Here is a 13871-nt window from a genome sequence, read left to right as displayed (position 1 = left end):
AGTCCACAAATTATCTGTGATCTCTAAAGAGACACCGTTTCTTTTATATGATTATTTTCATTTCCTTGACTTTATAAAAAGACTCTGCCTCAGGATAGCACTTTAGAGTTTACAAAGGACTTTTGGATGTGTCATTTCATTTAAGTCACTCAATAGTCCCGTACTGTTCCCATTTTGCAGATGACTAGAAAAATGAGGCACAGAAAACTTGGTAACTTGCTCCTGGTCATTTGACTAAAAAGAGGCTGAACTTGGGATGTTTTTTACCTGGGAACTGCAAATGTTTGGGGACAGTGACCTTCTTTCTTGTGGCTGAAGCAGGCCCAGGAAACCCCATTTCAGACCAAGCCTATTATGACGGGCCTGGCCTACTGAGTCAAGCCCTCAGCGGAGCTTGAAGAACACCGCACAGCCATTAAAGAATTATATGATAGAATATTTAAAGACGAGAAAAGCAGTTCATGCTGTGTTGTTAGGTTAAAAAACTATCAGTCATTATTTATGATTTGATCTCATTTTTATTTTACAGAAAAAGAGTTACACAAAACAGTTTAGTCCAGTCTTTTCAATTGTACTTAAACTTTATCTCCTTGGAGGTTTGTAAAAATACAGGTACTTGAACCCATCTCCTTGACAGTCGTCCTCAACTGTATTCCTCTTCTGAACCATCAAGTGCAGAAAGCTGTTTGACCGACACTCAGTCCTTCCAAGAAAGCCAGGACCGTGCTAGGTGTAGCAGAGAGAAGTTACCGTGTTACATCCAGTGAGGGACTTCTGTACCCAGGGCCAGTGAGAAACAATGCGGAATGGTCCCAGGCTGTTTGTATTGTGAAATCATGCAGCCTGGGTAGGAAAGCCATGGTTAAAATAAGATACACCACAGTGGTGACAGTGGCTATTACTGGATGGTGAAATGATGGGTTGTTTTTCTTGTTATTTTTTTGCTCATCTCTTTTCTAAATCTCCTACAATATAATCCTTATTTTTAAAAACATTAGAACATAAGGGTGAAAGAAAAATGTTGGTGAGAGTCCATTTTGCTGGATCAAGTAGGCAGTAAGATACTCCATGAATGATTTTTTTTTTTTTTCGAGACAGAGTCTCACTCTATCACCCAGGCTGGAGTGCGGTGGTGCGGTCTCGGCTCACTGCAGCCTTAAACTCCTGGCTTAAGTGATCCTCCTGCCTCGGTCTTGGAAAGCACTGGGATTACAGGTGTGAGCCACCGTGCCTGGCTGGAGGATTTTTTTTTTTTAACTAAGTCTATGGTTAACTAGCCCTCAGAAGGCTTGCTGAGGTCAGCCCTACAAGCCCATGACCCTCTCCCCCTTTGCAGTACCACAGCAGCCTGGCTTCGCTGAATGGGCTGGAAGTCCACCTGAAAGAGACGCTGCCCAGGGATGAGGCAGCCTCCACGAGCAGCACCTACAACTTCACACATTACGACCGCATTCAGAGCTTGCTGATGGGTAAGAACCAGCCAAGGGGCCTGGGGTGACGGGGATGCCAGATTCTAGATGGTGGAGGTGAGAACTTGAGCCCCAGCATCGTGATGACACGACTGTGCACAGAGTTGTTTGACCTGCGTTCAGGGCTCTCTTACCGGGAGCCCACTCTCACTGAGTGTGGCGTTCACTGGGCAGACGCTTCTCTGCTCGTGTCTGTTTTTGGCGTTTCCCAGTGTTTTGAGAGAAGTTCATGTTCACATATCTGTGATAGGGTTTGTCTCAGAATGTTGAGATTCACACGCAGAAACCGGGTGCTGCATCGCACGGCGGCGGCAGCCGAAGCCCAATGCCCCGGGCCTTTGTCTCTGCCCCGGGCAGCCAACTCATGGCCTTGAGCCGTGCTCAGTCCCCGTGTTCAGTACTGGGCTTCAGGGGGTGGGAGGGCAGAAGGTAACTGTCTGCTCTTCACAACTCTGTGTCCTCTTCCGGAAGCAAACCTGCCGCAGGTGGCCACCCCGCAGGATCGCCGCTTCCTCCAGGCCGTCAGCCTGATGCATAGCGAATTTGCCCAGCTGCCCGCGCTTTATGAAATGACTGTCAGGTGAGCCTCCCTGAGTCGCTCCCCCACCTACTCTCCACGGTCCTGCTCATTGGAACCACCTGTGGGGCCCAGGCAGCGCCTTATTCCTAAGTAGATGAAAAACATTCTAGTTACTCTTCTTAAGGCCTTCCTTTGTCTGTTCCTATTGCCGCCATCATCCACTGTTGTGCAGTCACGTGCCATGGACTTTCTGGTTCCCTTCCTACTTTAGACGCTTGGGGTCCAGCAGTGAAGGAACCTGAGGTCCTCACCATCATGGAGCTACATCCATTACTAGGGACGGCGGCTCCGTCTCCTTGCTAGAAGCAGTGTTGAAATATTGTTGTCTTTCTAATTACAAAGTAATATGGCTGGGCACAGTGGCTCACACCTGTAATCTCAGCACTTTGGGAGGCAGGGGGATCACTTGAGGTCAGGGTTCAAGACCAGCCTGGGCAACCTGGTGAAACCCTGTCTCTACTAAAAATACAAAAAATTAGCTGGGCAGGGTGGTGGGTGCCTGTAGTCCCAGCTACTCAGGAGGCTGAGGCAGGAGAATCACTTGAACCCGGGTGGCAGAGGTTATAGTGAGCTGAGATCACACCATTGCACTCCAGCCTGGGCAACAGAGTGAGACTGCGTCTCAGAAAAAAAAAAAAAAAAAAAGTAATACATGCTGATCATACAGTCATGCAGAATGCTTGGAAATGTATCAAGTAAAACATTTTCCTCTCTCATCTCCATCACACACCAAGAAATAACCACATTTTACAGTTTGGTATATATTGCTCCAGGTTTTATTGGTTTTTGGTTTTTATTTTTTGCACATATAAATTGTATTTTTAATTATTTTAAGTCTTCTAGAAAATAGGATTCTACTAATGTACAATTTTACAGTTGTCTTTTTTCACATTATGGCATAGCTTGAACACCTCCATGCCAGAAGAAATATAGATCTATTAATGATTATTTTAATTTATAGTATTTAACCAACCGAATTTGTTTTTTTCTTTCTATATGCTTCTCTTATGAAACCAGAAAGGGAGTTTGGGCTTTAAAGATCACTTTATAAAAGCCCGAGGAGACTGGGACCTGAGAATTTGGTTGACAACTGGTAACAGAAAATAAAGCAAGTTAGCAGGTCAAGGGCAGTGCTGGCAATGTGTATATTAGTCCACGTAGTCCTTGGAACCATCTGGTCAAGGGCATTATTTTTTATTTATTTATTTTGAGATGGAGTCTCACTCTCACCAGGCTGGAGTGCAGGGGCTCAATCTCGGCTCATTGCAACCTCTGTCTCCTGGTTTCAAGCAATTCTCCTGCCTCAGCCTCCTGAGTAGCTGGGACTACAGGCACCTGCCACCATGCCCAGCTAATTTTTGTATTTTTAGTAGAGATAGGGTTTCACCATGTTGGCCAGGATAGTCTCAATGTTTTGACCTAGTGATCCGCCCACCTTGGCCTTCCAAAGTGCTGGGATTACAGGCGTGAGCCACCACGCCCGGCTTCAAGGGCATTTTTTAAATCCTCATTTTACAGATGAGAAAATTGAAGCACAAATAGGATAAGCAGCTTGCCCAGGGTTATATTCTTCTTAAGTGGCAGGGCCAGGATTTGAAGCATTTTCTCCAACTGTTAAGCACATGTATGACCTTTCCACACACATTTCAGTGTCGGGGCAATGTGGTCCAGTGCAAGGGGCATGGGTGGTGGACTGACAGGGAGCCTGGGTGGGTGATTAGGATGTTTCTGATTCCCTGTCACCCGCCACACTTGAGCGCCAGGTGTTCTGCTGCCTCTCACCGTCTCCAGCCAATATTTCAATAGATCTTTCTGTCAGAAATGTGTCTTCTCTGGCTTTAATTCACAGCTGCCCCAGGCTGGCAACCCAGAGGCAACTTGCATCTACAGTCACTGGTTTGGGAACTGGCTGTGTTGGGGGTGTGTGTGTCTGTTTTGTGGGAGGTGGAAACAAGTAAAATGTCAGCATCTGCTCCACCAACCACCTTGTGGCCCTGCAGTATGTCACCTTCCTTAGAGCTGAGAGGGGTTTAGTGTTGAGACACATAGCTCAAGGCATTTGTTGAGAGATTATTTCAATAATAGTAATAGAAACAACAGCTAACCATTTCTTTTTTTTTTTTTAATTTTGTTATTATTATACTTTAAGTTTTGGGGTACATGTGCTGTGCACAACGTGAGGTTTGTTACATATGTATACATTTGCCATGTTGGTGTGCTGCACCCATTAACTCATCAATTTACATTAGGTATATCTCCTAATGCTCTCCCTCCCCCCTCCCCCCACCCTACAACAGGCCCTGGTGTGTGATGTTCCCCTTCCTGTGTCCATGTGTTCTCATTGTTCAATTCCCACCTATGAGTGAGAACATGTGGTGTTTGGTTTTTTGTCCTTGTGATAGTTTGCTGAGAATGATGGTTTCCAGTTTCATCCATGTCCCTACAAAGGACATGAACTCATCATTTTTTATGGCTGCATATTATTCCATGGTGTATATGTGCCACATTTTCTTAATCCAGTCTATCGTTGTTGGACATTTAGGTTGGTTCCAAATCTTTGCTATTGTGAATAGTGCCGCTATAAACATACGTGTGCATGTGTCTTTATAGCAGCATGAATTATAATCCTTTGGGGTATATACCCAGTAATGGGTTGGCTGGGTCAAATGGTATTTCTAGTTCTAGATCCCTGAGGAATCACCACGCTGACTTCCACAATGGTTGAACTAGTTTACAGTCCCACCAACAGTGAGTGTAAAAGTGTTCCTATTTCTCCACATCCTCTCCAGCACCTGTTGTTTCCTGACTTTTTAATGATCGCCATTCTAACTGATGTGAGATGGTATCTCATTGTGGTTTTGATTTGCATTGCTCTGATGTCCAGTGATGATGAGCATTTTTTCATGTGTTTTTTGGCTGCATAAATGTCTTCTTTTGAGAAGTGTCTGTTCATATCCTTCGCCCACTTTTTGATGGGGTTGTTTGTTTTTTTCTTGTAAAGTTGTTTGAGTTCATTGTAGATTCTGGATATTAGTCCTTTGTCAGATGAGTAGGTTGCGAAAATTTTCTCCCATTCTGTAGGTTGCCTGTTCACTCTGATGGTAGTTTCTTTTGCTGTGCAGAAGCTCTTTAGTTTAATTAGATCCCATTTGTCAATTTTGGCTTTTGTTGCCATTGCTTTTGGTGTTTTAGACATGAAGTCCTTGGCCATGCCTGTGTCCTGAATGGTATTGCCTAGGTTTTCTTCTAGGGTTTTTATGGTTTTAGGTCTAACATGTAAGTCTTTAATCCATCTTGAATTAATTTTTGTATAAGGTGTAAGGAAGGGATCCAGTTTCAGCTTCCTACATATGAACAGCTACCATTTCTTAACCACTCACAATGTGTTAAGCACTCACTTAATCTCATTCTTTAAAACAAAACAAAACAAAACAAAAACACCAATGAGGGCACATACTGTTGCAACATCCACTGTACAGATGAAAAAGCTGGGACTCAGAAATGTTGAATAGCAGCCCAGGACACACACTAGGAAGTAATAGGGCTGGGATTAGCACCTGAGTGTGTGTGACTCCAGATCCATGCTCATAACCACCTGGCCTCGGAGCCCTCCCACAGGGCTGTGAGAAGAGATTGTCTTGCTGGGCCAGTGGGTGCAGGAGACACTGAAGCTTGGAATAGGATGGGATTTTTCTCCCTTACAGGGAAGGAGAGAATTGAGTGAGGGGAGCCTTAGCAGTCCCTGACTCCACCCTTTCTCACTAGATTTGGGGGAAACTGAGGCCCATAATAGTTGGAGAGGCAGGATCCAGAAACCAGGGGGGTTTACCTTGGCCTGGAGTTGGCTCCTCCCAGGTGGCTCCGCCTCTGTGTAGTGCCCTCATCCCTCCCTCTCTGTGTCCACAGGCTTCCTGTCACTTCGTGTCACATCCCACTCCTGTCCTTCACTCCCTCTCAGTCTATCCAGCCACCCCCAGTGTGGAGAGCAGACTAGACTCCTCTCTCGGACACTGCCATTGCCTCGTCATAGAGGCAGGGCAGCCCCAGCTACTCACTCTGAGCCTCAGGGTCCTTGTCTGTGAAATGGGACCATACCACCACTGCAGAGCTTATGTGAGGGGCAAAGCAGAGACTGTATGCAGAGCACATTGTATAGCTGCCAGTATATCAAAAAAGCCGGCACTCCACAGTTCCTTTATGCAGTACTTATAACTCCAGGCTCTGTGGCTGCTGCCACTGTGGATGGTCCCGCCATGGACTCTTCCAGCGTCTAGTGAGCTGAAAGGAAGGAAAGATGGTATTGGCACTGAAGCCTGAAACTCAGCTGAATAAATAGAATTCCGTGCCATGACAGCTGCACATGCCACATTGGGTGTCCTGGGTCCTCTGTGACAAGAACCTTACTGAGGTCTCTGTGTGGTCTGAGATTAGCACCAGCAGCATTGGACCGTTGTCTTCTTTCTTGGTCCAACAGAAATGCCTCCACGGCTGTGTATGCCTGTTGCAACCCCATCCAGGAGACATATTTCCAGCAGCTGGCACCTGCAGCACGGAGCTCTGGCTTCCCAAACCCTCAGGATGGCGCCTTCAGCCTCTCCGGCAAAGCGAAGCAGAAGCTGCTGAAGCACGGGGTGAACTTGCTCTGAACTGCACCCAGGAGGTGACTGGGAAGGAGAAAACCAGCAAAGGAAGCTCTGCCTTTTATAATTGAAAAGGCCCCTCTATTTTATTTTTCTTGAAAACATTCCCTTTTTTAGGAACATAATGATATTTGAGTTTTTGTTATTCCTTTTGCAGATTGGGATGTGTTTTGGGGGCAGGGGTTAGTTCTTCAGGTCGGCAGACCCAGGGCACTTGATAAAGAACTGTATTTAATCGGTGGTGTTGGGGCCGGGACGGGCTTGGCTCCCTCTCTGCCATACTGAGCCTGAGGTATTTCATATCTCCTGCTGCTGTTCCATCCCAGCTTGAATTGGTGCCACAAGCTTCCAAGTTGGCATTTTTTCTAGAACCTGATCGTCCACTAGCCCAGAGTGTGTGTGTTCAACCCCCACACCAGGTGGTGGTAGGCGGTGTGACTGCACAGCGAGGTGCCGGATCTGTGAGCAGGCGGACTCCACGCCCACGCCGCAGGTAGGTTTCTCCAGTGCGCTCTTGCTGGGAGGTCCGGATCATTCCTGCAGGGAAGCGGCAGCACACGGAGACCACTTGGTTGAATTCTGTTGGAACTCTACTCAAATCTAGGGGCATCTTCTTTGGACCCACAATGGGGGCAAGCCTTAATAATATGGAAGGGAGTTTGGGCTTTAGAGATCCCTTTATAAAAGCCCTGGGGGCTGAGCCCTGAGAATTCAGTGACAACAGGACCAACCTGCGCTGCCTTTGACTACAAGTGGGCCGTGCAGCTGGTTCCTCTCGAGCGAGTGTCCCTAAATAGGAGTTTACAAGATGTCTGGGGGTAAAAGCAACTGTGCTTTTCAGTGGTGGCTGCATGAAAGGGAAGGACATTCAGTTGTGTGTTCCTGGGCTTGTGTGGTACTTAAAACCTCAGTTCTATTACATTATAGTCAGACATTTTTTTGACAGTATGAGACAGATTGCAGGATGAAAATATTTGTCAAAATCTTAACTGAATGTTTACTGGAAGTACTTGAGATTCCATTTGAGAGTTGTATTGTTAATAATTTCATGTCAGTGAACTGATATCTGATGTTTATGATATGGTGTCTTTTTCTTGAAACAAGCTTCCAAGGGCTAGAAATAAAATAGCCAAAAAATGCTAGAGTTCTGAGTAATTAAATGGCAGCATTTTTTGTGACAAAGGTAAGGGTTAAGACAGTGTATGTGTGTGTGTGTGTGTGTGTGTGTGTGCACGCACGCGCGTAACGTGGGCGCATCCCTCTTTTCCTTCCCTGGGTTCAGTGTGGCTGGGTAAGGACCGTCTGTTTGTAGGGGTGCCAGGCTGCAGCCTGCTGCTCCAGGGAGCACCAGCTGCAGCTGATCCAATACACCAAGCCTGTGTCTCCCTCTTCTATCACCTCTCTCCAGGATCTCTGCTGTCTCTTGGATCCCATCTGCCTAGATGGAAGAGGATCCTATCCGAAGCTAGGATAAATGTCTTACTCCTCTGCTATGTTCTCCCAGAAAAAATTGATTACAAGTTAAGTTCTCTGCTGTGGTTGCTGCAGCTCCAGGAAGCCCCCGCAATGTCTCACGTTGCCTTTGACCAGTGGTCCCCAGTACCAGGCCAGAGAAGACAACTTTATAATGTCATTTGTGTTGTGAAAATTCTTCCACTGACCCAAAATGGAACCGTACAAAGCCTATCCGTGTATATGGAAAAGTCTCATGCACCTGGATTAACTCAGGAAAAGTAAAGTCCTGAAACTTCACTTTGCAGGTGTGCCCCTTTCTTTCCTCCTCTGATCCTGCTTAGTTTCTGCAGTGGAGGTTCTGCTCAGAGCCCCAGGGCACTGGCAGCTGCAGCCGTCATCTCTAAAGCTTGGTAACTGTGGCCCAGAGGCTGCAGAGAAGAAACACTTAACCTGCTGTTTTCCCGTTTTTTAATATTTCAGAGGTTTCAGGGGGTCACTCAGGACACGGTTAATCCCACAGCCCCAGGCCCATCCCCTCAAAATTAGCGCCCCCCAGAGTACAGGCCCAGCGATGGACAGCCAAGCAGCATGTTCTTGCTGGAATGGGCACCACAACCTCTTATGGCCATGTTTCCCAATGGAAGGCAGTGTGCAGGACAGCCTGCCCACCCTGGACTCCTAGTTGACACCGAGTGCCACTGTCAGTGATCCAGGACCACAGATTTTAGTGACTCTTCAGGGCAGAAAAGCCTCTGTTTTGGCTTCGTCTGTGCCAGCCATCTGCCACCTGTGAACTGTAAGGATAAAGGTCGCATGAGTGATTAATAGTGGTGTGTTAGTCCGTTCTCACGCTTCTGATAAAGACATACCCGAGACTGGGTACTTTATAAAGGAAAGAGGTTTAACTGATTCACAGTTCCGCAGGGCTGGAGAGACCTTGGGAAACTTACGATCATGGCAGAAGGGGAACCAAACACATCCTTCTTCACATGGTGGCAGCAAAGAGAAGTGCAGAGTGAAAGGGGGGAAAAGCCCCTTATACAACCATCAGATCTCACGAGAACTCACTATCACAAGAACAGCATGGAAGTAACCACCCCCATAATTCGATTACCTCCCACCAGGTCCCTCCCAAGACATGTGGGGACTATGAGAACTACAAAATGAGATTTGGGTGGGAACACAGCCAAACCATATCAAGTGGCAATCAGATTCCTACTGGGAAAGGACCCCTAGAGGGGATGTTTGAGCCTAATCAAACTGTCTCCTCCCCTGGAGGGAAGCATCTAGACTTCTGGGCCGTTGTCACTTCAACCGACAGAGGGTGGTAGCAAGTGGAGCCCAGGGGCTTTGTTGAAGTCGCCCTCCATGGTGTCTGTCTTGCATATTTGGTGGTCTTTTCCAATGTGGCTAAGATGTACTTCCCATGCCACCCAGTTACTGCGTTCTTAACACCCCGCCCTGCTGGGGGTGGGTGAGTAGCAGCAGACCTTTCTCTGGTGTGAGCCTCCGTGCCACAGGCCACTTCCCTGTGTGTGCAGTGAGCTGAATGGTGGCCCCCAAAGATCAGGTCCCAATCCCCAGAACCTGTGACTGTTGCCTTGTTGGATCGGATGTTTGCAGATGTGGTTGAGTGAAGGGTCTTGAGATGAAGAGATGATCCTGGCTTATCCCGTGGTCCCTAAATGCCCTCACAAATGTGCTTTTAGGAGAGGGGCAGGGGGAGGTTACTCACGTGGAGAAGGCCACGTGAAGATGGCAAAGACTGGAGTGATGTGGCTGCCAGTCAAGGAATGCCAGCAGCCACCAGGTGCCAGAAAAGGCAAGAAGTGGATTCTGCCCTAGAGTGTGCGGAGGGACTGTGACTGTCAACATACTGAATTCGGTCCCGTGAAACTGATTTCAGACTTCAGCCTCCAGAACCGTGAGAGCATGGGTTTGTGTTGTAAGCCTCTGGGTGTGTGCTTATTTGTTACAGCAGCCAGAGGAAACAAATCCATCCTCCTGCCAACTTGCTTTCTCCTTGTGATGCCCAGTTCCCTCTCTCTCAGTAGTGCCGAGCCACAGAGCACAGGGAGGGCGTGAGAAGAGCTGGGGCCCCACATGAGGTTGCCATGGCGCGGGGCACAGGGGAGCCTTTAAGCAGGGGAGTGGGATGGGCACGGTGTGATGCCTGTATAATCCCAGCACTTTGGGAGGCCGAGGCGGGTGGATCACTTGAGCTCAGGAGTTCAAGACCAGCCTGGCCAACGTGATGAAACCCCGTCTCTACTAAAAATACGAAAATTAACCAGGTGGGGTGGCGCATGCCTGTAATCCCAGCTACTCGGGAGGCTGAAGCAGGAGAATCGCTTAAACCCAGGAGGCGGAGGTTGCAGTGAGCCGAGCTGAGATTCATTGCACTCCAGCCTGGGTGACAGAGTGAGACTCTGTCTCAAAAAAAAAAAAATGCAGGGGAGTGACTGGAGCTGGTTCTCATGAGGAAGGTCACTAGCTCCTGAGTAGGGGATAAGCTGGGCAACAGTGGAAACCACCAGGAGGCTATGGTTGTCCAGGTGGGAAGTGGAATGGCTGAAGCAGAGAGGAGGCCAGATAATGGGCAGACGAGCCTGGGCACTGATTAGGTTTGGGGCGGGGAGGGACAGCCCCAGTGGAGAAGGCAGCCAAGGAGATAGATTCCTTGCCCTGAAGGAGCTGGCGGACGGAGTGAGCAGGAAACCCACACTAATACTCTCAGCCTGTGCTCCCGACACACACACTCCTCTCCCAACCCCTGAACCCACCGCTGCTCCTGGGAAAAGGGCAGTGGGTGTGGGAAAGCACTTGTCTCCTGCTTTGCTTCTTGATTCTGACTGCCACCCGGCTCTCTGTGAGGAGACGGGGGAGGGCAGGTGTCAGACCCACGCTCAGCATCCTAGCTTAGAAATAAAACATACTCTAGATGTTTCTTCAACATATTTGTTGAGTTTGGGAAGCTTACAGTGAAGATTCTAAGGGCTTCAAGGTGAAAATAGGACACCTTCTCTGTTGATCCAGGATTTAAATGTCCAAACCTGAAATTAGCTGTACTTACCCTGAGAATAAAACCCAGAGAGTGCTTTGGAATCCTGTCAAGAGCTGGGAGGTGTTTTATGATTGCCTGTGCATGCCGAGGTACAAGCCGAAAAGTTGCAACCCTTCTCCCCTGCCCTGCCTCGCTATCGGCTGGGCCAAGCACCCCGAGGAAAGGGCTTGAGGCCCGGGCTGCCAAACCCATGGGAAGGAGAGGGAGACAAGTCCTCTACCGAGTGTGCTGCTCAAAGACACCTTGTGCATCCTTCCTCCCCACCCAGGCTGGACTGGCTCGTGTGGCTGTGGCAGGAGCACATGGGCTTTGGTGTCAGACAGCTGGGTTCAAATCGCAGCTCTGCCACTTATTGCTGGAAATCAGGGCAAGTTGCTTTTCTGTCTCTGAGCCTCAGTGTCCTCTTCTTTAAAATGGACAGGAGAAGGAAATGGACGTAAGAACTTGGCCTATCATGGGCCCTCAGCAAATGGAGGGTCCTGTTGAGTGTTCTGAGAAGGCAAATGGCCTCCCGGCACAGGGAGAAGGACCTGGGGGCCGGAGGGGTGTGGTCCTTCTGCATGTTGAGGAAGTGAGGCCTGGATGTGTGTCCAGACTTCAGAAGATGCGCTGTGCTGCGAGCCTGGATACTCGGCTTCCAATTCCAGCTCACCCTGCAGCTGGCCGCGTGACCTTGTTCATGTCAACTGCCCGCTCTGAGCCTGTTTCCTCATGTGTTAAATGTGCAATTGACAAGGATGAGGTAGGGGAAGGAACCTCGTAGGGTGCACAGTGCTCTCCATGCTCAAAGAAGCAGGTGCCCTCACCTTGAACGTGGGGGTGGCTAATGTATGGGAAGCGGGGAGATATGGGGAAGGGCAGGTACCCAGAAGTTAGAAGCAACGTGTGTGCCTGGGAAAGAGGCGGAAAGTAAACCAATCCCTGTGTGTGCTGCCTCCTGCCTCCTAATGCTGCAATCTGCTTGAGTATTTTCCCTGCCATCTGTCAGCAGTTCTAAAATATGTGGCCTTATTCTGTCCTGTTCCCTGTGTTTACATCTGGTTAGCAAGATTCGGCTGGGGAGTTAAATGTTATGGAAGGTTGCTGGCAGCAGGCATGACGGTCCTCAAAAACCTCATTCTGTGCTTAGCCTCTGCTACTCATATTTACATCTTGACAATGTGTATGGAGCACCTCTCCCATCCACCCAGACCACGACATAATAGCATCTTACCAAAACCTCACTTGACACTCACAGAGTGGATTAGGACTTTTGGTGGCAAGGATAGAAACCACAACTCAAACTTGGCTTACGAATAAAAGGCGCATTTATTGGCTCATGTAACAGAAAAGTCCAGAGGTAGAGCTGATTTTCGGCAGAGCTGCGTTCAGGACTCACGTGATCTCCACAGCGCAGGCCCCGCTTGCCTCCGTGGGTTTCTCTCTCAGCTTCTTTCCCTTCACCTCCCACCACCACCCCACCTAATAAAAAGTGGCCTCTCTTTCACAGTCGTCCCAGAAAAAGAACTTGGATCACGTGTCCAGCCCTGACCCAATCTCTCAGTGGCCCAGAGTTTGGAAGACTGGTCAGATCTGGATCATGGGCCCAGCCCTGGAGACCCAAGGACTGAGCATGGGGATGTTATGGTCTTGCAAGAGGCTCATACTGTTGGCAGGATAGGTTTAAAAGCAGTGGCTGCCGGCCAGGCGTGGTGGCTCATGCCTGTAATACCAGCACTTTGCGGGGCAGAGGCAGGCTGATCACTTGAGGTTAGGAGTTCGAGATCAGCCTGGCCAACATAATGAAACTGTCTCTACTAAAAATACAAAAATTAGCCAGGCGTGGAAGCAGGCACCTGTAAGTCCAGCTAGTCGCAAGGCTGAGGCAGGAGAATCACCAGAAGGTGGAGGTTGCAGTGAGCCGAGATTGCGCCACTGCACTCCAGCCTGGGCAACAGAGGAGACTCTGTCTCAAAAAAACAAAAACAGATAACAAAAAACAGTGACTGTCCTCTAGAGACCAAGCTTAGGTGGCCTGCCCGGTGTTACACAGGGCCATAGCTCAGACTTTAACATCCAGGCTGAATGGTTTCAAAGGCCTTATCATTCTTGCTACTCACAGCAGCGACCCCCTCAGCCCGAGCTACACATTAGAATCATGACCGGAAATGAGTTTAAAACAAAGACCCGTGCCTGGACCCCACTCTCAGAACAATGAAAAAAGATGCTTTGGGAGTGGGTTGTGGGCTTTGGGGTTTCCAACAAGTTCCCAGGTGACTGCATCATGCAGCCACAGTCAAGGACCAGCACACCAGGATCACTCCTCTCCCCCACGGTATGCTACGGAGCACTCAGTGTTACAAGTTTAATCGCTGTCACCAAGGACAGAACCCAGACAATCTGGGTGACTCTAGGGGCTGATGAACAGGTGCCTGGGAGAAAGGGTTTGGGATCAGAAGACCTGGGGTGTGACCTTCTACAAATAGTAATTGGTCTGGCCTTGAGTACATGGGAACAGAGGGAGCTTGAGGCCAGTCCAGGCTGTCTTGGGTGGAAGGCAGGATTCCCGTTTGCAGCCGGCTGGCTCCCCTTTCTCACCTTGAGCCTCCAGAGCTACAACATGTAAATTAGTTTAGCAATGCCTAGTTGGCAATGCACACTTGAGGAGGGTGAGAAACATCGCG

The 13871-nt window shown here is 48.7% G+C and overlaps 1 protein-coding gene across 16 annotated transcripts in view; it reads left to right on the top strand.

Annotated features, from left to right (window-relative positions):
* The window catches only part of HPS4 (HPS4 biogenesis of lysosomal organelles complex 3 subunit 2), a 32399-nt gene extending 23958 nt beyond the window's left edge, over positions 1 to 8441 (top strand). For 10 of the 16 annotated variants that reach the window (XM_024927068.4, XM_024927070.4, XM_014343271.4 and 7 more), the window contains 3 exons: positions 1337 to 1469; positions 1941 to 2049; positions 6524 to 7833. In XM_024927068.4, coding sequence (XP_024782836.1) covers positions 1337 to 1469; positions 1941 to 2049; positions 6524 to 6695 — 414 coding nt within the window. In that variant the 3' untranslated portion in view covers positions 6696 to 7833. Of the gene's footprint in view, positions 1 to 1336; positions 1470 to 1940; positions 2050 to 6523; positions 7834 to 8097 lie in introns of those variants that run through there. The other 6 variants (XR_008622527.2, XR_008622528.2, XR_010111742.1 and 3 more) reach the window with 1 other exon arrangement.
* The last annotated feature ends 5430 nt before the right edge of the window (positions 8442 to 13871 follow it).

Source organism: Pan paniscus, chromosome 23, assembly GCF_029289425.2.
Source record: "Pan paniscus chromosome 23, NHGRI_mPanPan1-v2.0_pri, whole genome shotgun sequence".
Lineage (NCBI taxonomy): Eukaryota > Metazoa > Chordata > Mammalia > Primates > Hominidae > Pan > Pan paniscus.
This window is presented reverse-complemented; position numbering and strand designations above follow the sequence as displayed.